This window comes from Muscardinus avellanarius (assembly GCF_963383645.1).
Source record: "Muscardinus avellanarius genome assembly, chromosome: 5".
NCBI classification, from domain to species: Eukaryota; Metazoa; Chordata; class Mammalia; order Rodentia; family Gliridae; genus Muscardinus; species Muscardinus avellanarius.
This window is the reverse complement of record NC_137790.1, coordinates 70,843,514-70,869,730: the sequence shown is the minus strand read 5'-3', so window position 1 is coordinate 70,869,730 and position 26,217 is coordinate 70,843,514. Positions and strand designations below refer to the sequence as shown.

The 26,217-nt window shown below is 35.4% G+C and overlaps 1 protein-coding gene across 4 annotated transcripts in view; it reads right to left on the bottom strand.

Moving 5' to 3' along the window:
* Positions 1-26,217, bottom strand: part of STXBP5L (syntaxin binding protein 5L) — a gene marked incomplete at both ends in the record, with an annotated part of 294,065 nt that overhangs the window by 188,683 nt on the left and 79,165 nt on the right. For all 4 annotated transcript variants that reach the window (XM_080695519.1, XM_080695521.1, XM_080695520.1 and 1 more), the window contains one exon: positions 594-728. In XM_080695519.1, coding sequence (XP_080551645.1) covers positions 594-728 — 135 coding nt within the window. The remainder of the gene's footprint in view (positions 1-593; positions 729-26,217) is intronic.

Genomic DNA, 26,217 nt, shown 5'->3' with positions numbered 1-26,217 from the left:
CCAGCCTTCAAAGTCATGTGCACTGATCTTAATTATTATTTTTTTTATTTTTATTTTTTGGTGGTACTGGGGTTCCTGGAAGCCCTTCTTCCTCCGGGCTACACTCCCAGACCTATTTTATATTTTTGAAAAAGGGTCTCTTACGCCAGCGCAGCTGGCTTCGAACCTGCGCGATCCTCCTGTCTCCGCCTCCCAAGCGCGGGGATTACAAGCGTGCGCCACCACGCCTGGCTTGATCTTAATTATTTTTATATAAAATAATCCATTCCCACTGAAAGTGGTTATACTAAGGTACACTCACTGATGGTTATACTCAATGGTTATGCATTGAGGTTATTTCCATGTTTAACTTATAGGGTGATCCTATTTTTTCATCAGTGTATAAATAAATCTTAATTATTTCCAGTATTTGAGAAATCTAAAATTAATCTATATTAGCATTATTATATTTATTTTTAAAGCATTTATGGTTTTATTTTAGCTCAAATTAATTTTAAAATAGCAACAGTGGTATCAAATGCCTATATTTCAATTTATGCTACAAACTATAAAATATTTAAGCCAAATAAAGTGATATTCAAGCTCACACTTACAGTTCAATTGCCTTGTTCCACATAATAACGTATCCAGAAAGAATGAAAGACTCAATATTTACAATATGCGTATTTCCTCTTTCTGTTCCAACATAGAGCCACTTACTCTGGAAAGGTAGATGACAGTAAGTAATTCTGAAAGAAAGAAAACCACAATAAAATATCTACATTTTACATCTGTTCAGAAACATATTTTACTTATAGTTATTATGTATTCATAGGTAAATAAACAATAATATTTACTATGTGCTTAAGTAGCATTTAGTTACTGATAAGATGATATAGGATAAATAACAATAGCACATCATTAAAATATTAATGATAATAGTCACTATTAGATAAGTGTCTGGATAAGCATGATTTTTGCATCATTTCTAGTTTTTGTTATTTTTGTTTGCTTTTGCAGTTTCAGCAATTAACCCCAGGGGTTTTCTATCTCTGAGCTACACCCACAGCCCTATCTTATTTTTATTAGGAAACAGGGTCTTGCTAAATTACCATATGCTGGCCTAAAACCTGAAATCCACCTCTATTAGCCTCTCAAATACTGGGATTACAGGCATGCACTACTGTGTCCGGCCTAATTTTTTAATTGATACATAAAAATCAGATGTATATATTAATGAGGTGCCATGTAATATTCAATACATATATGCACTGAATAATGTTTAAATCAGTTTAAACATGTTACTCTCCTCAAATAGTTATCATTTCTTTATGTAAGCACTTTCAAAATTCCTTTCTTCTAGCTTTTTGAAATGTAAAAGGCATTATTGTTATCTAAAGTCACCATAGAGTGCAAGAGTATTCCAGAGCTTCTTGCACCTATGTAATAATAACTTAGTACCTATGAATTTACCTTTCCCTAGCCCTTCCTGCCCATTCTGTCCCCAGCCTTTGATAACCAACATTGTACTCTATTATAAGATCAGCTGTATTATTATTTCTGAAAACAGAACTATAAAATAAATACATACTTTTTTATAGAGGAAACTGAGGCTATTCTTTTTATTTGCCAAAGACAACTAATAAAGGGCAAAATTAGGATTCAAATGCATGCATGTTTGGACCAAATTACCATCTTTCTATCAAGCTATACTGTTTGGTTGTTTAGATAAGATTCATTTCAAATAGAACGAGTGAGAATCTACTATATACCTGAGAACCTATTATAGGTAGTGGACATTCAATGGCTGAAAGTATACATGCAGACCCAGGAGGACTGCAGAGGCCAAGTCAACTTCATACTTGTATATTTGCAGGATTGCTTTTTTCTTTATTTGTTATTGCTTGTTTGGTTGTTTTGTAATTTTGTGCATGTTTGTTTTTTCTCTTCCCCATTCCTTTTACAAGCTTTCCCCCTCTTCCCTCCAAACTTTTCATTTTTATCTTGACGTGGGCACTTCAAGGCCACCCCATCTTGGCTGCTCCATTTGAGCTGGGTCTGCTGGCACTGTGGCCCTAAAGATCCCTGCCAAAGAAGCCATAACTTGATGAGAAGTAAGTGGCTGCAGATTTTCAGCTCTTAAGCAATAAGCACCTCACTTCAGGTATGACACAGACCATAGTCTATGCACTCAGCCAGAAACCTATACCTTCAGCAATGCATTATTTCCCCCAGTGACCCAGAGCCATGCATGACAGTCATTTAACTGTGTTTCTCATCAGGAGACCACCCAGAATGGCCACAGGGACCTCTGATGTCTGAGATTTGGAAGTCCACCCTGAGAAGATCGGGTCAGAAGTTGCTACTGAACATAGCAGAGGCACAGGAAAGGCCCATAGTGACCAGGGCACAGAACCCAATAGGGTCTCTGGAGATCGCCCTGAGATTACACTGGACACCCACTACCAGTGTGGTTAGAGAGGTACAGGCCCAGGGCCTACAGAAAGTGCAGAGCCCCACATGTACTTGGGATCCATTGCCAGTGACACCCACTGCTTACATAGAAACAGGCTCCCATAGAAATCTTGAAGACCCAAGTGCACTACAGTGAGAGGTGCCAGTAGGGCTTGGCCACCTCAGTGCTAGTTCTGACAAAAAGATCAACTCAGGATCCTAATCCTTGCAGGAGACCCAAAAGTGGGACTGTAAACTGACATTACTACTATAGGTTGCTGAGCAAATGAGAGCACTTGGAACATACCTGAGAACCTACTATAGGTAGTAGACATTAAATGGCTGAAAGTATCAATTCAGACCCAGGAGGACTAGAGAGGCCAAGTCAACTTTATACTTGTATATTTGCAGGATTGCTTTTTTCTTTGTTATTGTTTGTTTGGTTGTTTTGTAATTTTATGCATGTTTTTTCTTTTCCCCATTCTTTTTACAAGCTTCCTCACTCTTCCCTCCAAACTTTCATTTTTATCTTTATAATCAATCCATTCATATTACTATACCTAATACTTCACATTGACTAGTAAAATCCTCATATATATTCACTACCTTTCATCTCTACCATATATTACCTTACTACACTTAAAACTCTTATTCAACTGGATCATACCCAATATTCCAGCTCCTCCACTCTCATCCAGCTGTCACCACTGAACACAATACAACTTCCCCTTGTAAATACCTGTTGACACCTCTAAATCCCTATGGCTAAAAATGGACCAGAAAGGTAAACCATAGGAAAAGACTGCCAGACTAAAGATGAACCAACCACAGCTAATAGAAGGAAACACCCAACAACCCACATATCAAGGTTTAAAAATGCATATGTCACAAACTGTTCTGCTCACACCTCTGAGCTGACTCTCTATAAAGGTGGTGACAGAATACCTGACCTTAACACCTGAAACCCATGAATGCCACCAGAGCAGTGGGTAGAAGGAATCCCAATGCAACCCCATATTGATGATCAACAGGTAGAATAACAGTAGGGTGACAGTAGACTCAGTCTTGAAGGTTAGTATCAAAGTGTGAGCAGCAGCTGGACCAATCTCTTAAAGTAGCAACCTGGAGCAACACCTATCAACAATAACTCACACACAAAGAGGAAGAAGATGCCAAAACAACAGAAACCAAACCTTGAAAATATGAGAACAAGGAACAGTGAGGAAACAATAAATCCCCACAACTCAACAGCAAGGGAAATCACCAACGCTGATCTGTAAGAAATACAAGAAGGAGAATTCTGAATCCTGATCTTTAATATGATGAAAAGCCTCACAGTAAATGTACAGGAAATGAAAGAGAAAATTGAGACTTTCAGAAAGAAGCCTTGAATGAAATGAAGAAGTCAATAAATGAATTGATGACAGCAGTAGAAAGCAATTCTGGAAGAATAGATAAAATGGAAAACAGAATATCACTGTTAGAAGAGTTCATTCAAAACTGAAAGCACAGTCAGCAATATACAGAAGACATTACAACAACAGAATCTAAATATCCAACAGTTATGGGACAATAAGAAGCATCCTAACTTATGGATAAAAGACAGGAAGGGATAGAGGTATAGACCAAGGGTATCTGTAATCTCTTCAGAGAAATAATTTCAGAGAATATTCCAAACATTGAAAAAGATTGGAAATCCATGTACAAGAGACATATATAATATTGTTAAGATCAAAGAAGGACCTCCACACACCACATAACAATCAAAATAACTAGCAAAGAGGCCAAGGAAAGAATCTTAAAAGCAGTGAGAACGGGTGTATTCATTCGAGTCACCCCTCCATGCCAGTCTGGTATGGAGCAGTATTTCTATTTTCTGTATTTCTATCTTTCCAATAAACTTCTTTAATTTTTTTTTAAAAAAGCAGTGAGAACAACAACAACAAAAAAAAACTGTGACATTCAGGGGCAAAACAATAAAATTACTCCAGACTTCACAATCCATGTCATGAACACCAGGAGGGACTAATATGAAATACTCCAGACCCTGGGAGAAAACAACTTCCAATCAAAACAATACAGAAAAGATAACACTTTAAATTCATGGAGAAATAAAAACATTCCAAAATAAGCAGAATTTTAAAAAATCATGACTACCAAGCCAGCACTTGAGAAAATACTTAAAGAAATATATCATATAGAAGAAAACAGAATCAAATAGCAAATCCCAGAACCAGAGAAGAGGTGAATTTTCATCAGGTAGGCAAATAAGCAAAGGAAAAATAACACTACATCAAACAGAGAATAGAAAACAAAATGACAGAAAACAAAAATCATATTTCAATAATAACACTGAAAGTCAAAGGGCTTAACTCCCCAATTAAACAATGTAAAATTGGTAATGTGGATTTAAAAACAATGAACTATATGCTGCTTGCAAGAAACTCACCTTACAGGCAAAGATATCCATAGGCTAAGGTGAAAAGATAAAGATATGCCAAGAATGGCGATCAGAAGTCAAATAACAATAACAATAAGTGTTTCAAGTATGTAGGAAAAAGGAACACTACACTGTTGGTGGGAGTTCAAACTAGTTCAGCCACTATGGAGATCAGTGTGGAGATTCCTTAGAAAACTGGAAATGGATACACTATATGATGTGGCTATGCCATTACTGGGTATCCTTCCAAAAGGGTTGAAACCAGAGAACCACAGTAATGTATGCAAACCCGTGTTCATAGCAGCACAATTAATAATAGCCAAACTATGGAACCAACCTAGGTGTTCATCAACAGATGAATGGATTACAAAATTATGGGAAATACACACAATGGGATTCCACTCAGCAATAAAGAACAAAGTTATGTCATTTGCAAGAAGATGGAAAAACCTGGAGAACATCATGTTGAGATTAGCCAAACATAGAAAGTGAAGGGGCATATATTTTCTCTAATATGTATGAGGTAAGGAGTATTTGGGACACCAGAGGGACCCAGTTCATGGAGGAGAACCTCAGTGGAGCTAGAAAGGAAGTATAGGGAGAAGGAAGACTGAGATCCATTAATAGAAATATTACCATCGACTATGAGTATATATGTGAATATACCATTTGCATTCTGGATACATGGTTTTGGAAAAGAGGGAAATGGCAAGGTGGGAGGCACCAAGGACTGTGTGCATGTATGTAACTGTCAAAATGATTTACATTATGATATGAGACTAAAATGCACCAATAAAAGCAAAAAATATATATAAGTGAGGTACACATGACATAAATTTCAGATTCTACAGAGAAGTAGCAGTTACAGCTACATAAGACTAAAAATTATTTATTTATTCCAGATATTTGGCATTTATGTGGTAAAAGAAAATTTATAAGGTCAGAGATGCATTGTATGCTTCCCTTACTTTGATTGTTCTGTTCTCATCGTCATAGGCTCTATGACCAGCTCTGGAATCTATTCACCAGCCAGAGCAACCATGACTGACATAAAGCAAAAGTGGGAGTTTACTAGAATCTTCTATTCACAATATCATAGCTGGTCTCTTTAGTTTGTCTACTTATACTCTCTAGTCACTTTAAGAAAGATGAAAATAAGTTTACAGTTAATTCTTGTCAGAATTTGTTACTAAATCATAAGAGTTCCTAAAGTTTACTTACAAGAGAAGTTAATAAATTGTTAGTAGACTAATAACATTCGACACTAGACAAATATATATCAGAGAAAAGAATGTGAATGATAAATTTCCAAAATTATTTCATCTTATAACTCTTTATATAATAACCACCTAACATGTCCAATTTGTATTCTCACTCTCCTTGGCTGAATTTTTAATAGCCTATCTCTTTGAACCAAAATTCATCTATTCAAAGTATCCTACTGAAAACACTCTGCACATTACATCCAAAAATCTAAAGGCCGTGCTCTCATATAAACAATTAGAGATTTAACTGACAACCTAATTAATGTGTTATCTACATGATACAGGACAATTCTGGTTAAAACCTAAAGTCTAGAATTGCTGTCATCAAAAGATATCTAATAATGTTGCATAAGAAATAACTTGATGTCATGTTTCTAGGCAATGTATGACCAATTTTCAATTCAATATTCTGTAGGAAGAGGAAACTCATTTTAAGAGAAGATTTAAGGATGCCCTTTCAGAACCATGGGTTAGTAAAGAAAACCCAAGTCCCACAAAGACACAAATATAGAAGTTCAAATATAATAAGAGTAATCTTCAATATTACATAGTCATTCCATAGGTTAAAAATAAAAGTCTAAAAATTGCCAGATTTTAAATATAGGACCTGAAGCAAGTGGGAGAATTCAACTGGAAGTAGACTAGATGTACAAGAAAATTGAAATATATGAGGATCAAAACATAAATTGAACTAGTAACTATTTTTTCTGATATTATTAAAGAGAAACTAGAGTTGTGATAAAAAGGTTTCACCTTCTAACATTCAAATGATATTTAGTAGTTACAATGACTAGTTAAGAAATATTACTGGATTTCCGGGGAGATAGTAACCGAGAAAATCAATGTTTATGAGTCCTGCTAACACTTGATGTCTAGTGCCACAAATCAGCACTTTTCATAGCCAGAAAACACTATAAGCAGAGAAATAAAAAAAATGTAAACACAAAGGACAGAGAAAAAAAGACCAGAAGAACAACCAGAGACCAGAAAAGAAACCAGCCCACATTGCGGAGCCACACCACTGCCATCATGCCTCACAGCACCAGGCTTCAGAGAGGAAAGGTAAACAAGGAGCTGAAGTGAGAAGCTGCGGATCATTCGGGTGTAATTCAGCAGTTCTTTCAGCACAAAGAACAACTAAAACTCCCAGTGGCCAAGCTAATCACGGCTTCCAGAGACTCAGACGGAGATCAAAAGCAGAAAAGAAATAAACCAGCCTCACGACCAAGGGCATGGCAGGGGTGCCATATTGCCAGCAGCAGACAAGTTCACCATGCCCGCGATGGCATTATATCAGCGCGCACAATAACTGTAAGTGAAAGTGTGCCCCCTACAGGAGAAGGAGAAATCCCAGAACTGCACCCCCAGGGACTTGTGCAGCTTTGATAATCTCCCTGGGTCTGAGATTTTGCAATCCAACCCAGTGAAGGAGTAGTGGTGGCAAAGTAAGCACACTCTAGTTGCACGCAGCTCCCCGTGGGAAAACGCCCAGCCCAGCACCCCCATGGTCTTGTGCAGCCTCAATTAACTCCCTGGGTCTAAGACTTTATGATACAACCCAGTAAAGGAGTAGTGGCTGAGATTACAACAAACTCGACATCCAGAGCACCCTCAGTGAAGTTGTAGTGACCCAGGGAAGGCACAAAATTTTGAAATCATGGGAAAGAGGAACAGCAATAGAGCAGTGAATACCCACAACCCCACAACATCAGAACCTGATAACACAGAAATTCAGAGATCTCCAGAAGATCAAATCAGGAATATAACTGTAGAAATAATACAGGACTTTCAAAAATAATTTAGAGAGACTCTAAAAGAAATAAAGGAAGCAATCATTGAGGTAAAGGCCTCAATTCAAAGTATAAACAATCGATTAGACCACATGGAGAATAGAATCTCGCTTTTAGAAGATGATCACACCAAAAACGAATGCATAATTTCTAAATTAGAAAAAAAAATCAGACAGCAGGAATCTGACATTGAAAAAATATGGGCCCATTTTAAGAGAGCTAACCTAAGAATAATTGGAAGAGAGGAGGGAAAAGAAGGTGAAACCAAAGGGATCAATAATCTCTTCAAAGAAATAATAGCAGAAAAATTTCCAAACATAGAACAAGAGGTCGATACACAGGTCCAGAAAACTTATAGAGCTCCCTTTAGACAGGATCAGAGAAAAGGTTCCCCACACCACATAATAGTCAAAATGACCAATGTAGAAGCCAAGCAGAGAATCTTAAAGACAACAAAAACAAAAGGCCAAGTGACATTCAGAGGCAAACGAATTAGAATCATTCCAGACTTCCCAAACCAAGTTTTGAAAGCCAGGAGGGCTTGGAGTAACATATTCCAAACTCTGAAAGAAAACAACTTCCAGCCAAAATTTTCCTACCCAGCAAAACTATCTATCAAATTAGATGGGGAAATAAGAAGCTTCCATGACAAACAGAAACTGAAGGAATTTATGTTTTCAAAACCAGCACTAGAGAAAATACTCAAAGAGATTAACTACAAAGAAGAAATAGGTAATATACACCAGAACCAGAGAAACAAGATTTTCTTTCCAGCAGACAACTAAGCAAAGAAGAATACACAGTATTTCAAACAAACAAAATCTTAACATGTTAAGAATTAAAAGTTATCTCTCGATAATCACACTGAATGTAAATGGCCTCAATTCCCCAATAAAAAGACATAAAGTGGCAAAATGGATAAAAAAAATAGAATCCATCCATCTACTGCTTACAAGAAACATACTTTTTTTTCTACTTTTTTTTTTATTGGTGCACTGTATTCATACATCATAATGGAATAAAAAAAAAAAAACTTTTGTAGATATACATGCACACATCGCCCAAGTAGCCCCTACCCAATTCCCACCCCATTCCCTTCCCATCCCTCATTCCCCTGCTTGGCTTAGTGGTTGACATCTAGTATTATAGCAATTTATCCAAAATTAACAATGATAATCTCACAGAACAGTTTCATTTGTCTGATACCAAGCTTTTAATGACTAAAAGATAACATTTCAATATTTCTTTTTGCTTTCTTTCTTACCAGAGAATATTTTTTAGGTCAAACTATCATACCTTTATTTATTTTTCAGAAAAAAAATCTATCCTAATATGGAATATGGACTCTAGATACCCAAAACGATCTCGAAAAAGAACAGAGCTAGATGTATATTTTCTGATTTCAAACCATATAAAGCTACAATAATCGAAACAGTGTAGTACAGTTATAAAAGCAGATATATAAAACATTGGAGTTAAATAAAAGCCTAGAGATAAATTCTTCCATATATTGTCAAGTTATTTTTGACAAGGTTTCCACAAACATTTGGTGAAGGAAATAATAATCTTTTAACTAAATATTGTTGAAAAATAATTGCATGAAAAAGAATAATATTGGACCCTTACCTAACACCATATACAAATATTAACTCAAAATAGAGAAAAGACCTAAATATAAATCTTAAGACTATAAACTTTTAGAAGAAAATCTGGGTCATTAAACCTCACAACATTGGAATTGGCAGTGATTTCTTGGATATGATTTCAATGGTACAGGCAACAGAACGGTAAACAAACTCCCTAAGACTTAAAAAAAATTGTATATCCAAAGACAATGTAAACAGTTAAAAGTTACTGATAGAATGGGATAAAATATTTCCAAATGCTATATCTGAAGGTATATTAATATTCCAACCAGAAATCCTAAAAATTAGCAACAATAAAAGCAAACAATACAAGACTAACATAAATAATCAATCTCCACAAATAACCAATCTTAGTTGTCCGTTGGATGGAAAATCTTGTTTCTCTGGTTCTGGTGTGTGTTACCTATTTCTTCTTTGTAGTTAATCTCTTTGAGTATTTTCTCTAGCGCTGGTTTTGAAGACATAAATTCCTTCAGTTCCTGTTTGTCGTGGAAACTTCTTATTTCCCCATCTAATTTGATAGATAGTTTTGCTGGGTAGGAAATTTTGGGCTGGAAGTTGTTTTCTTTCAGAGTTTAGAATATGTTACTCCAAGCCCTTCTGGCTCTCATGACTTGGTTTGGGAAGTCTGGAGTGATTCGAATTGGTTTGCCTCTGAATGTCACGTGGCCCTTTGTTTTTGTTGCCTTTAAGATTCTCTGCTTGGCTTCCACATTGGTCATTTTGACAATTATGTGGCGTGAGGATCCTCTTCTCCGATCCTGTCTAAAGGGGGTTCTATAAGTTTCCTGGACCTGTGTATCAACCTCTTGCTCTATGTTTGGATAATTTTCTATTACTTCCTTGAAGAGATTGTTGATCCCTTTGGTTTCACCTTCTTTTCCCTCCTCTATTCCAATTATTCTTAGGTTAACTCTCTTAAAATGGGCCCATATTTCTTCAATGTCAGATTCCTGCTGTCTGATTTTTTTTTCTAAATTAGAAACTATGTGTTCATTTTTGGAGTGATCATCTTCTAAGAGTGAAATTCTATTCTCCATGTGGTCTAATCGGTTGTTTGTACTTTGAATTGAGGCCTTTACTTCATTAATTACATCCTTTATCTCTTTTTGGCTCTCTGAATTCTTTTCGAAACCTCTCCATTATTTCTACAGTGATTTTCCTGATTTTATCTTCTAGAAATCTCTGAATTTCTGTTTTATCGGGTTCTGATATTGTGGGGTTGTGGGCATTCATTGTTCCATTGTTATTCCTCTTTCCCATGATTTCAGAAGTTTGTGCCTTCTCTGCATTCTTCCCTTGAGTCACTAAAACTTCACTTAAGGTGCTCTGGATCTCAGTCCCCACTACTCAAATTAAATTGTATCGCAGAGTCTCAGACCCAGGGAGTCAAATGAGGCTGCTTTAGACCATAGGGGGTACCAGGTTGGGTGTTCTCTTATGGTGTCATATCTCTGCTACTGTCACTCCCCCACTGGGTCAAGTCGCTGGGAATGCAGTACTGGGAATTCTCCTCTAGAAGCTGCAATTTGACTTACTGTTTATGAGTGTACCAATGAAGCTGTAGTGGACTTGGTGGATTCGCTGCTGTTGCCGCTGGTGGCAATATGGCGCTGCTGACACACCCTCGGCCGTGTGGCTGGCGTATTTCTTCTCTGGTTTTGAGCTCTGCTCTGAGTCTCTGCAGGGTGTGCTGAGCCCAGCCACTGGAAGCTTTAGATGCTCCTTGCGCCGAAAAATCTGCCGAATCCCGCCCAGCTGTTCCGCAGCGGCTCACCTTGGCTCGCTGTTCGCCACTACTCTCTGGAGCCTGGTGGGCTGTTGAATGCGTTCGTCTGGTGCTGTCCGGTGAACTCGCCGCTGCTGCCAGCAGTAAGGCGCTAATGCTGCGTCCTCAGCCATGAGGCCGTCGTATCTTCTCTGTGGCTCTGAGCTCCGTTATGAGTTCCCCTCCTCTCTGGGTCCTTGTGCTACAAGGAAAGATGGCGCTCGCCGCTCCGCACCGCGGCTCTGGCTGCAGCACTGCGGTCTGGTTTCTTCCTGGTGCCTTGTTTTTCCAGCCCTCTTTTTCTCTGTCCCTTGTAATTACATTTTTTTCTTTCTCTGCTGATGGTGTTTTCTGACTATGAAAGGCACTGATTTTGTAGTATTAGAGATTGGTTGTTAGCGGGGCTCGTAAGCCCCGCTTTTCTCCATCGCCATCTTCCTGGACAAGAAACATACTTTACAAGTAAAGAGATTAGCAAACTCAAGGTAAAGGGCTGGAGCAAGGTAATTTATATTAAGTAGCCATCCTAACAAATGTGAAGTAGTATTTCACTATAGTTTAAATTTGTATTTCCTTAATGATTAGTTATATTATGATGATGAGTAATATTCATGTGTTTATTGGTCATATAAAAATCTTTTGAGATTCATTATCTATTTTAGGCTTTTACCTATTTCTAAATTGTATTGTTTGCTTTTATTGTTGCTTATTTTTAGGATTTACATTTGGAATATTAATATACCTTAAGATATAGCATTTGGAAATATTTTAACCCATTCTATTAGTAACTTTTAATTCTGTTTACATTGTCTTTGGATGTACAATATTTTTCTATTTTTTATGAAGTTTGTTCTTTTGTTGCCTTTGCCTTTGGAATCATATCCAAAAAATCACTACCAATTTCAATGTTGATGTTTTATGACTCTGGTTTTCTTCTAAAAGTTTATAGTCTTAAGATTTACATTTAGGTCTTTTATCTATTTTGAGTTAATATTTGTACATGGTGTTAGGTAAGGACCCAATTTTATTCTTTTTCATGTAGTTATTATTTTTCAACAAAATTTAGTGAAAAGATTATTATTCCCTTCACCAAATGTTCTTAGAAACCTTAAAAATAACTTGAACATATATGGAAGAAAAAAAAACTTATCAAAGTTAATCAGGAAACCAAGCATGGGAAGGAGGGAGAGGAAGGGAAGGGTTAGAGATTGGGTAGGAGCTGATTGGGTAATGTGTGAATGTCTATATCCACAAGCTTTTTATCCCATTAAGATGTAAGAAATACAATGTACCAATGAAAATTTATTTAACAAACAAACAAACAAAAAAGAAATATTCCTATTTGTTAAGAGTAATGTGGTTTAGTTAGAATGATTATATAAGAAAGAACATGACTATACCTGTGCTATGTAGTTGATAATTCTAATAAGTTTTTAATTGATAACTTTATATAACTTGATTTATTGTGTTTAATAATTATAACTTAATTTGTAACTTATTTCTATCTACTAAAAAGATAAATAATTTTTGCTATATAGGAGCCTTGAAAAAATAATTTTTTTATATACATATTGACTATCATTCTTGTGTAATATATTATCTTAGGCATTCTTAGCCTCCCATTCTTAACTGAATAACTTCATCATTCCCTGAAGTAACTCTACATATAAAGTATTATCTCATACTAAAATACACATATTGTTTATACCCTCAAAAGCATACAATCTAACGAAAGATAAAAAAGCACACAAGTAAAAAAAAAAAAGTATGTTGAGCTCTATAAAGTGTTCAAAAGTTGGAGAAATTTATTAATATTTATTAAATTTTATTTTTATTTTTTTTCTTTTAAATTTATTGGTGCGTTATATTCAAACAACATATTGGGGTAAAAAAAACTTGTGTGTACAAACATGTACTCATCGCTGATTTAACCCCTAACCAATTCCCATCCCATTCCCTCCCCATCCCTCCCTCCCTTGCTTGGATTAGTGATTGACTTCAATACATTTAAGTACATTGTGTGTTTTAAAGATTTTCCTCTTCCCCCCACCTTTCTCCTCCTTTAGGTTGTCTTGTTTGCTCCTCCATAGGATTTCCTTTTTCATCTAGAGTTCCTCCTATGACCCATTTCTCCCTAACTCTCTCATATTAGGGAAAGCATCTGGCTTCTTATTTTTTGTGACTGACTAATCTCACTTAGCATAATGTGCTCCAGTTCCATCCATTTCCCTGAAAATTATGTAATTGAGGTTTTTTTTTTGATGGCTGAGTAAAATTCCATTGTGTACATATCCCACAATTTTGTAATCCATTCATCTGTGGATGGACATCTTGGCTGGTTCCATAGTTTGGCTATGGTGAATTGTACAGCTATAAACATAGATACACATGTATTAGTTTGGTAGTTTGGACTCCTATCTTTTGGGTAGATACCCAGAAGTGGTATTGCTGGATCAAATGGTAGATTTGTTCCCATTATTCTGAGGATTCTCCATACTGTTTTCCAAACTGGTTGCACTAATTTGCAATCCCAACAAAAATGTCTTAGAGTTCCCACTTCTCCACATCCTTGCCAGCATCTGTTGTTGTTTGTGTTTTAAATGATTGCCATTCTAGTTGGAGTTAGATGAAATCTCAGGGTAGTTTTGATTTGCATCTCTCTGATTGCCAGTGATGTTGAGCCTTTTTTCAAGGATTTATTGGCTATTTGAATTTCTTTTGTGAAGTGTCTATTTAGTTCATTTGCCCATTTTGTTATTGGATGCTTTTTTTTCTTAGTGTTGAGTTTCTTGAGTTCTCTGTATATTCTAGATATTAGTCCTCTATCGATGGTGTAGGTGGCAAAAATCTTCTCCCATTCTGTTGGCTCTCGATTGAGCTTCTTGATAGTTTCCTTTGCTGAACAGAAGCTCTTCAGTTTCATGCAATCCCATGTATTGATTTTCCTTTTAATTTGTTGTGCCTTTGGGGTCTTGTTGAGGAAATGTTTATCTGTGCCTATGTGTTGTAGTGTTGAACCTATGCCCTCTTCAAGGAGCTTCAAGGTCTCTGGTTTAATTTCCAAGTCTTTGATCCATCGTGAGTTGACTTTTGTACAGGGTGAGAAAGTGGGATTAATATCCAATTTTCTGCATATGGTTAGCTAGTTTTCCAACACCATTTGTTGAAGAGGCTATCTTTTTTCCAGTATATGTTTTTCGCCCCTCTGTCAAAAATCAATTGGCTGAAAGTGTGTGGACACGTTTCTGGGTCTTCTATTCTGCTCCATTGGTCTATATATCTGTTTTTTGCCAGTACCATAATGTTTTTATTACAATGGCTTTGTAGTATAGTTTAAAGTCAGGTATTGTGATTCCTCCTGCGTGGTTTTTGTTGCTGAGAACTACCTTGGCTATTCTGGGCTTTTTGTTGTTCCAGATAAATTTAAGGACTGATTATTCTATGTCTGTGAGGAATGATCTTGGTAGTTCAATGGGCATTGCATTAAATCTGTAGATCACTTTTGGGAGGACAGCCATTTTAATGATATTTATTCTACCAATGCATGAACATGGAAGATCCTTCCATCTTCTAAGATCTTCGGTTTCTTTTTTCAGTGTTTTATAATTTTCTTTGTACAGATCTTTTACCTCCTTGGTCAAGTTTATTCCTAGGTATTTTATTTTCTTGTGGGAGATCCTGAGTGGAAGTGTTTTCTGAATTTCTGTTACAGTGGATTTATGGTTGGTGTACAGGAAAGTTTCTGATTTTTTTAAGATTGATTTTGTATCCAGATACTTTGCTGAATTTGTTGATCAGTTCTATATGCCTTTTGGTTGAGTTTGTTGGGTTTTCTAAATCATCTGCAAATAGTGAAAGCTTGAGTTCTTCTTTTCCTATTTGTACTCCTTTGATTTCCTTTTCTTTCCTTATTACTCTGGCTAGAGTCTATAGTACTATATTGAAGATAAGTGGTGATAGTGGATATCCTTGTCTTGTTCCAGTTTTTAGGGGAATTCTTGAAGTTTTTCCCCATTTAATATGATGTTGGCAGTGGGCTTATTGTAGATTGCCTTAATAATGTTGAGATATGTTCCTTCTATTCCAATTTTCTGCAGTGTTTTTATCATAAATGGATGTTGAATTTTATCAAATGCTTTTCCAGCATCTATTGAAATGATCATGTGATTTTTGTCTTTGATTCTGTTTATATGGTGAATTACATGGATTGATTTTCATACACTGAACCAGCCTTGCATCCCTGGGATGAACCCTACCTGGTCATGGTATATAATTTTCTTGATGTGGTTTTGAATGCCTGTTGATAGCATTTTGTTTAATAGGTTTTTTTTGGGGGGTGGTACTGAGGTTCCTGGAAGCCCTTCTACCTCCGGGCTACACTCCCAGACCTATTTTTACATTTTTATTTGGAAACAGGGTCTCCTAAGCCAGCGCGTGTGGCTGGCTTCGAACTTGCGCGATCCTCCTGTCTCTGCCTCCCAAGCGCAGGGATTACAAGCGTGCGCCACCACGCCCGGCTTGTTTAATAGTTTTGCATCCACGTTCATCAGAGATATAGGCCTGTAGTTTTCCTTCCTTGAAGTGTATTTGGTTTGGGTATTACTGTGATGTTGGCTTCATAGAATGTATTCAGGAGAGTCCCTGTTCTTCCTACTTCATGAAATAGTTTGCGTAGTATTGGGGTTAGCTCTTCTATAAAGGTTTTATAGAATTCACTTGGGAAACCATCTGGTTCTGGGCTTTTCTTTGATGGTAAGCTCTTTATTGCTGTTTCAATCTCTGACTGTTATTGCTTGTTTTACGTGTTCTATATCTTCTTGACTCAGTTTAGAAAGGTTGTATTTATCTAGGAAGTTGTTGATTTCCTCCAGATTTTCCCTTTTGTTTGAGTATAGTTTTTCAAAGTAGGTTCTGATTATCCTCTGGATTTCTACACTGTCAGTAGTAATGTCTCCTTTTTCATCCCTTATCTTCATAATTTGGGTTGATTCTTCTTTTTTAGTTAGGTTGGCTAGTGGTTTATCAATCTTGTTAATTTTTTCAAGAAACCAGCTTTGGCTTTTTTTTCATTTTCTGTATTTTTTTTATTCTCTATTTTGTTAATTTCTGCTCTAATTTTAATAATTTCCCATCTTCTGCTGGCTTTGGGGTTCAATTGTTCCTGCTTTTAAAGGGCTTTGAGGTGTGTCGTTAGGCTATTTATTTGAAGATTTTCTGTTTTTCTTATGTGAGTACTCAGTGCTATAAATTTTCCTCTTAATACTGCCTTCAAATGTCCCAGAGGTATTGATATGTTGTATATTTATTTTCATTTGTTTCTAGAAATTTGATTTCACCTCTTACATCTTCTATGACCCATTCTTCATTCAGAAGTGTGGTGTTCAGTCTCCACATGTTTATGTTGTTTCTCTGGGTCTTCTTATATTTGATTTTTAGTTTCATTCCATTATGGTCTGAAATGACACAGGGAAGTATGTAACATTTTTTAAAATTTGCTAGTGCTCATTTTGTGTCCCAGGATGTGATCTATTTTGGAGAAGGTTCTGTGAACAGCTGAGAAAAATGTAAACTCTGCTGTAGTTGGGTGAAATATTTTATATATGTCCAAGAAGTCCATTTGGTTAATGGCGTTCTTTAGTTCTGAGGCATCTTTACTGATCCTTTGTCTGGAAGATTGGTCTAGTACTGTGTGAGGTGTGTTGAAGTCTCCTGGTATTATTGTGTTGGGATTTATGTGTGACTTCATGTCACAAAGAGTTTGATTTATGAACGTAGCTGCCCCTATGTTTGTGGCATAGATGTTGATTATTGTTATTTCCTCTTGCTGGACTATTCCTTTTACCAGTAAAATGTGACCTTCTTTGTCTCTTCTAATAAGTTTACTCTAATATGCCCAAACTAGGGAACGTAGAGGATACCAGTGGTACTCCAGGTAATGGAGGGGAAATACCAGCAAAGCTTGAATGGAAAGATAGGGGAGGAGGAAGACTGAATTTGATTAATGAGGGTCTACATCCGAATATGTGTAAAATTATGAATATGGCATGGTTACCCTGGGCAATCATTGGTGGGAGGGGGAAGGGAAAATGAGCGGAGGGGGGAGAGGGCACCAAGTATAGTTTAAATGTATACCATTTATGTTCAATAAAAAATTTAAAAAAAAGAAATTTGTGTTTTTAATTTTGCTCTTTAATGGTTTAATTTTAAAAGGACATTTTACATTAGCTTTTCTTGATTTTCTTTATTATAATAAATTTCTCCTGGCGGCGTAAAGCAGCCGGAGTGGCCAGAGCTGCAGTGTGGAGCAGCCGGAGTGGCCGAAGCCGCGGCGCAGGCTACATCTTCCCTAGCAGCACCAGGCTCCAGAGAAGAGGGAGACTCTGAACAGAGCTCAAATCCAGAGAGGAGGTACGCTGGCCTCACGGCCTAGAACACAGCAGTAGTGCCTTACTGCTGGTGGCAGCTGCGAGTTCATTTCTGAAGTTTAATGACCTCTGAAAAAGTTTTGCTGAGCATCCTTTTTTATTTACTTTTATAAATTTTATAAATTAGGTAAGAAAATAAAATCTAAATTCCTTCTTTTCATGGCTTCATACACAATATTACAAAAATAAAAATTAAATACAAATAAAAACTAAAATTTAAATTAGCAATATCAATATGATAGCTGAATATTTTAGCCCCAGTATGGATATGTTTTGACTGTGAAGTACTTTTGAGTTTGGTATGTCTAGAATTACTCTGTATTTTCTTTTACCACTTTAATCTACTTGAACTTCTTCGAATACTTTGCTCCATAGTATACCATCACATGATTTCCTAGTCAATTAGCATAAATAGATAATTATTTTTATGGTCTACCTCTGTTATTAATCCATAACAATTTAAATATTACTACTTGATGCCAACACAATCATAATACAAATCTAATTTTGCAGACTGAATCTGTACAGTAGTATTTTTATATAAGTTTATTCAATAATTCAGAATTTTTTTCTATTAGCATGATACAAATATAAAAATAAAAATAAGTAAAATTTAGTGTAAAAAAATTCATCATCTAGCACCATGCCCATAGACCTTAGTTTAAGAAACACGCTTTTATTACACATAAACCAAATATATATTTTAACAAGAAAAATGGTTTAAAATTATAGACATTATGCTGTAGGAAATTCAGTGAGAGATTCTGACTTTGAAACTCTCCCTTCCCCGATAAGTTCTAATAACATTCAAATTTAGTCTTTTTCTTTTTCGTCTAATTTCCAGGTGAGCCCTTGAGTTCCAAGAATGATGACTATGGTAATCCAACTAAAACTCAATCTCTTATATAATATTTATAATTACACTTTCTAACTTAGTTACACTCAGAATCAGATGTATAATTCTGTATGTGAAAAATATAAATATCAAAGATGAGATCCAGTAGTTTTGAGGCAATATCTAGCAATACTGTTTTAAAAGTCTTTTGGGTGATTTTTTATACACATTCACAGTTAAGAACCACTAAATTGTAGCAATAATTTTAATCTTTGGAATGAAATATCTCGCCAAAAATGCATATTCTCAGATTCTAGCCACATAAATTGTGATTCTTTGGGTCTGGATGGGGCATATGTGTCTGTAATTTTAATAAAAAAAAAACTTCAGCACTTACTATTCAAAATGATGTCAAATCTAAATCTCAAACCTTGTACAAAAATTAATCCAAAATAGATAATGCACTTATATATAAAATATAAAAATTTTTGGAAAAATATAAATATCCTTGAAATTTTTATCTAAGCAAAGAATTCTTAGATTTGACACCAAAAGCATTAATATAAAAAGATAATTGACTACTTTAGCTACACCAAAATTTATATTTTTTTCTCAAGGAAAAACTCTGTTAAGAGGATAAAAATATAATCACTTCTTAGTATCTATGAGGTATGCTTCCAAGAATCCTTGAATACCAAAAGCCATCAATATTCATGTCACTTATATAAAATGGCATAGTATTTGCATATACCCTATACACATCCCCCATATATATTTTTTCAAACCACATATACTGGTCATTGAAGCCAGGGAATATTCATGTCCCTTATATAAAATGGCATAGTATTTGCATATACCCTATACACAGCCCCCATATATATTTTTTCAAACCACATACACTGGTCATTGAAGCCAGGGGCATTCTACCTCTGAGCTACACTCTGAACCTTTTTTCATTTATTTTATTTTTTATTTTTAAACAGGCTCTCACAAAGTTGCTGAGGGCCTTCCTAAATTTCTATGGCTGGTCTCAAACCTACAATCCTCCTATCTCCACCTCCCAAGTACTATAATTACAGGCATACACCAGCACATCTGACCCTCTAGTAAATTTTAAGCATAGATTCTTAAAGTCAAGAATAGCACAGCTTGGTGTGGGCGAGGTTTGCTGAAATGCTCCAGGGAGATAGTATTAGCCTTGGGTACAACTAGGTGTTACTGCATATAAATAAGAGTGCAATAGATGCACCTAGGGGAGATGATTAATTTTTTTCTGAAAAGGGGAGATAGCAGATAAATTTGGGAGCTTATGCTTTAAATCATCTCTAGATTATTTGTAATACTTAATAAAATATAAATGTTGTATTAAACTTTATTGTTATAGTGTGCCATCATAATATATTATTTCAGCACTAATTACAAGAACAAAGTCTGTATGGATTCAATACAGATATAAGTTTTTTTCAGATATTTTTGAGCTGTGGTTGGCTGAATTTGTACATGCTTTCTGTATTAGTAGGAAAAGCCAACTGTACAAGCTACCAACTGAGAAAAAATATTTAAAAACCAAAAATCTAACAAAGATTTAGTATCTAGACTATGTTTTATTTATTTTTCATTATTATTGTTGTTGTTGTAGTATGTGTGGTACAGGAGACTAAACCCAGGGCAAGAGCTCTGCAATTCAACTACACCCCAGCCCAATATGTTTTTTAAACTCTCAAAACTGAATGGGAACAAACAAATATAAAATAAGCAAAAAGCCCAGTGAACTGAAAAATCAATTACATTTCTTGAACCCATGAGAAAATTGAGATTAATAGGGGAAATTATACCCCCAAATGTTGAGTGGCAGTTAAATTTTTACTATCACAGTTGAATCAATTTGTCTGAAGCAGTGGCCACTAAAGCCCAAAACTGTAAGAACACTTAAGTGATTTTTTTGTTAGACTATTTTACTATAATTTAAGTTCTTGAAAATTGATGGTACTATAAGATTTACCTTTACCATCAATTTCCAAAATTTAATGCTATGTCATTTTTATATATTTATTGGTACATTATAGTCTCACATCATAATGTAGCTCAAAGTGATAGTGGCATATATGCACATAGTACTTGTCGAGATTTCTCCTGGCTCCTTCCCCACTCCCTCTCAAGTGGTAATTTTGACAAGCTATTGAAGTGAGAACTGCTTTCAGAGTAAGAAATGTAGCCAGGATCAGTGGTGCATACCTGTAGCCACAGCTACTTCAGAGGCAAAAGCACAGGAGTTCGAAGCCAACTGAGGCAGTATAGCAAAAGCCATCCCATCCCTCCACCCTCAAATAAGTGAGACACTCTTGAGGGCTACAATCTGTAGGAGGCTATCATACTTTCATGGATTTAACCTGCAAGAATCCCACTGAATTCATTCCTCAGCAATACCCCCCCATCAAAAAAAGAAAGAATCCAAAGGAAAAAAAATGCAAAATACTTCAAGATAATCTCACTCTAATAAAACTTACAAAACAACTTTCCTGAAAAGAGAAAAAAGATTCTGACTTAATAAATTACAGAAATAAGTAGAGTCTATAAGATTAAAGGTAACATAACACTGTACTCTGCTAGATAAAGTAGAACACCCTAAAGGAAATAGATTATAGGTTAACAATTCTGAAACTTATATATAGCTATACTGGAATTGAACAATGAAGTACATGATGATGTATGGTAATAGCCAGGTTTCTCACTGTTAGGGCAAAAATTACAGATAAGCAAGTAGAGGAGGCTAAATAGATCCATGTGGTATGAATTATATTTGAATATATCAGGATGCTCATGTTTAGTTTACTAAACATTAGAATGGTTACATAATTCTGTTTTTCTTTATGACTGAGTAATATTTCATTGTGTACAAATAACATAGTTTTGTAATCAATTCATCTGTTGATAGACATCTTGGCTGGTTCCATAGTTTGGTAATTATGAATTGTGCCGCTATGAAAATAGATACACATACATTAGTTTGGCAGTTTGGTTTCCATTCTTTTGGGTAGATACCCAGAAGTGGTATTGCTGGGTCATATGGTAAGTTCATTCCCATTCTTTTGAGGATCCTCCATACAGTTTTACAAAGTGGTTGCACTAATTTGCAGTCCCACCAAAAATGTATTAGAGTTCCCACTTCTCCACATCCTTGCCAGCATTTGTTGTTTGTGTTTTGAATGATTGCCATTCTAGTTGGAATTAGGTGAAATCTCAGAGTAGTTTTGATTTGCATCTCTCTGATTGCCAGTGATGTTGAGCATTTTTTCATGCAATTATTGGCCATAAAGAAAAACATAATTACATCATTTACAGGGAAATGGATGGAACTGGAGGACATTATGCAAAGTGAGATTAGTCAGTCACAAAAAATAAGAAATTGGATGCTCTCCCTAATATATGAACACTAGGGAGAATGGGTCATAGAAGGAACTCTAGACAAAGAAGGAGATACTATAGATAAGCAAATAAGGTGACCTGAGGGGATGGGGGGAAAGGGAAATTCTCTAATGTTCATTATGTACATTAACAAACATGTCAAAGCCAATCACCAAGCCAAACATGAGAAGGAGGGACAGGGAGGGAATGGGGCAGGAATTAGGTAAGGGCTAATTGGATGATGTATGCATGTATGCCTCCACCATCTTGTATTCTATTAAAATGTATGACTAAAATGCACCAATAAAAAGTAAAAAAATGGTTACATAAATATTTATATATTTATATAAATATGTTAGCATATATAAATATATTTCCTTGCTGTGTTACCTGAGTAGCTCTAAAAGCAACTATGCCCAGTAGCAATAAGCACTTGACTTATTGTGGTTTCTAATACTATAGAGTTAAAATAGAGAAATGGCTAGTTCTAGGACTAGGGTAGGAAATATATGAGACTGGAGCATCATGCCATATCAGACAGAAATAAAATGCTTTTTTAAAAAAGAGCTTATATTGACAAATACATGTCAAAAGGACACAGGAGCCAACTGAAAGCCCTCCCAATGACCACAGTTGGAACAACATGAATGATGGTTAATTTGTGTCAATTTGACTGGCTATGTTAGTGCTCAATATTGAACATCATTTCTAGCTATATCTGTGAGAGTGTTTCAGGATGAGATGAGCATTTGAATCAGTCGACTCAGTAAAGCAGATTGCCCTCTCCAGTGTCAGTGGACATCATCACTCCATGAGGGATTGAAAAGAACAAAATCTAGAAAAAGGAGCAATGTACCCCTTTTGTTTTCTGTCTGTCTCCTTGATCTGGAACCTCTCATCTCATCTTCTCCAGTCTTCAGAGTGAGACTTCATTCATTCCATTAATCAATAAAGACTTATAAAATTTTATTTTACAAGCAGAATGGTTATAATTCAATTCTAGTTTATTCGTTTTGTTGCTCATTGCTTTAGTCAGTGGCCTTCAGATTTAGACTGAATTACACCACCAGCTTTCCTGGATATCCCACTTAAAAGACAGCAGATCACCAGACCTCTAGACTCCATAATTGCACAATCCAATTTCTCCCAATAAATGTGTGTGTGTGTGTGTGTGTGTGTGTGTGTGTGTGTGAGAGAGAGAGAGAGAGAGAGAGAGAGAGCGAGCGAGCGCGAAAGTGAGCGCGAAACAGAGAGAAAGTATGTGCATACAGATGCTTCTGGATTTGTGGTGGAGTTAAATCCTAACAAACCTATCATAAGTTGAAAATATCATTAAGTCAAAAATGCACTTAGTGTTTACCCTCATGATCATGTAGCTGACTGGAAGCTGTAGATTGCTGCCGATGCCCAACATCACAAGAGAGTACTGCTAGCCTGGGAAAAGATCAAAATTCAAAATTTGAAGTGCAGTTTCTACTGAACATGCATTGCTTTTGTATCATAGTAAAGTTGAAAAATTAAGTCCAATCATCATAAATTGGGTACTGTCAATATGCATGTGTATATCTCTCTCACTAGGACTTTTCTCTAGAGGATCCTAACACAATGAGCAACAAAATAAAACCAGAACTGGATTATAACCAAAGCATAAGATTTTTATGAGTCCATATGGATTGGCTGAAGAATAAATGAATTAAGGGAGAGAAATCTTGGTTTTTAAAAAATACAAGTAATTTATATAAATATTCTGCCATTTAAACTTTCAGAATAAGATTTAAACTTTCAGAATAAGCTGTGTATAATTTATCATCAAAAGGAGCAAAATGTAAAGATGAAAGAAAGAGTAAATTTACATGATGGAATTACCTTACAAACATCACCATTACCAGGTGACCAACCAGGTAAACAGCAACAGTGTTAAATCATATCAATACTATATACCCTTAAGGCATTGGGATAAAAATGACGCTGTATCTCTGTGATCCTCCTCTCCAAAACCTCTAACTCTAGTCCAATTATAAGAAAGATTCCAGTGCCAGAAACTGGTGTTCCAATATTCACCAGGATAGGTGGGAAATGCAAAGCAGATAAACTTTCACCCCACCCAGAGCTGCAAGCTACAGTGTGACCATGTGCATAAAAGCAAAGATTAAATAGGATTTAGTTCAACATAATAATGTCTACTTTTCAAGATACAACCAAATATCACTGAACACACCAAGAATTAGAACAACCACAACTTGAATGATAAAAGACAATCAAGAGATGCCAACACTGACAGGAACTGTTATGGAATTGTCAGGAGAAAGATTTTAAGCACATAAAAATGCTTTACTGAGCAATTAGGAACACTACTGAAACAAAAATATAAAGTATCAGCAAAGAAATCTAAGTTATAGAAAAACAACCATTTGTAAATTATAGAACTGAAAAACATAATAACAAAAATCCAAAGCTCACTAGATGGGATCACATTCCTGTGGAGCAAAAAAGAATTACAGACCAACAAAAATCACCCAATCTGAACAGAGAGAAAATAGATTAGAAGATATTAATTAAAAGAGTCTCAGGGACATGTAGAACAATAAGGTAAGATCTAACATTAGTTACCATAGGAATCCTAAAAGGAAAGGAAAAGTGTGTTAGGGTGACTCAGCCTTAGAGGAAATAATGGTGACACCACCTGGGAAATTTTAGCCCAAATTTGGTTAAAAGAATAAACCTACAGTGCAGGAAGGTAAGTGGACCACAAACAAGATAAGTCTAATGAAATCTAAAACACATTGTACTCAAGCCTCAGAAACATAAAGACAAAAATATTTTGAAACAAGCTAGGAGAAAGGGCTTTTTACTATATTGAAACAACATTTTGAAAAATGGTATTTTCATCTGAAACCATGGAAGCTGGTATGAAGTGGCATAATATTCTTCTAGTGCTGAAAGAAAAAACTGTCATCTCAGAATTCTATACCCAGTAAAAATATACCTCAGAATGAAGATGAAGTCGAGACATTCTCAATGGAGGAAAGTTAAAAGAATACAATGGGGCCAGAACTACTCAATAAGATCATAAAAGGAAGTGTTTAAAACAGAATGAAATAATAAAAGTAGCAAATTTATAGAGTCAAAAATAAAAAAATAATAAATTGAGCTAAAATAACTAAATATAACAGGATATTCTTCCCTTGAGTTTTAAATTTTCTGTTTGAGAATACAATCACATCATGGGTGTGAAATTAATGAAAATTATATCATGGGTGTAATTTTAAAGATAAGTAGAGCAAGTATTCAAGGAAATTATACTATAAAGGATCTAAATGGAGGTAAAGTTTCAATTCACAGTGATAAAATTTCACTAATAATATTTAAAACTCGAAAACCAGGAATACAGAACCATTTATCCAACTTATAAGAAGCACCTACAAAAAACTTACAGCTAATATCACACTTAAAGGTAAAAAAGCTAATAAATGCTTTTGTTCTAATATTTACAAGGTAAATAGATCCATTCTGTTCCCATGTAACAAGATCTAGCCAGTGCAATAAAGGAAATAAGACACATGTAGATTGCAAAAGGGGAAAATAAACTGTTTCCATTTGCAGATGGCATGTTGGTTTAAGTGGAAAATTCAAAGTAGCCTAAAAAAAATTCCTAGAACTAGGGATAGCTCTATAAATTTTAAGGCCCAGTATGAAATAAAATTGTAGAGTCTGAAGAATTAAAAATCAAGAGTATGTGCCATGAAAGGTAATAAAATATAAAGCTTCTTATTTTCTTTCAAGTTTCACTCTTATCATGGTTATATTTGTAAATGAAGAAAAATTAAAATTTAAGTTTTTAAACTGAATTGTTACCACTCATCTCTACATTATGTGTTGCCAGTTTTAAATGCAGATATATAACTCATATGCTGAATCACCAGAACACGCAAATTTTATTTTACAACTGATAAATGCAAATGTACATGGTTCTTACTAGAAAAGTATAAGCACTTCACAAAGCTAACACCTTCTTTTCTTTCACTTCCTGAAACATGCAAGCTACCATCAGCCTCTTCTATCTTTGACTCACTAATGAGGAGGGATGGACTAAATAGGAAAGTATGGATTGCTGTATCATAGTAGAGGCCGTATGTGTTATACTTCGTCAAAGAACTTATCTGCATTTTGCCCATGTCCTAAACCTTTGTGTTTGGCCAAATTTAATAAC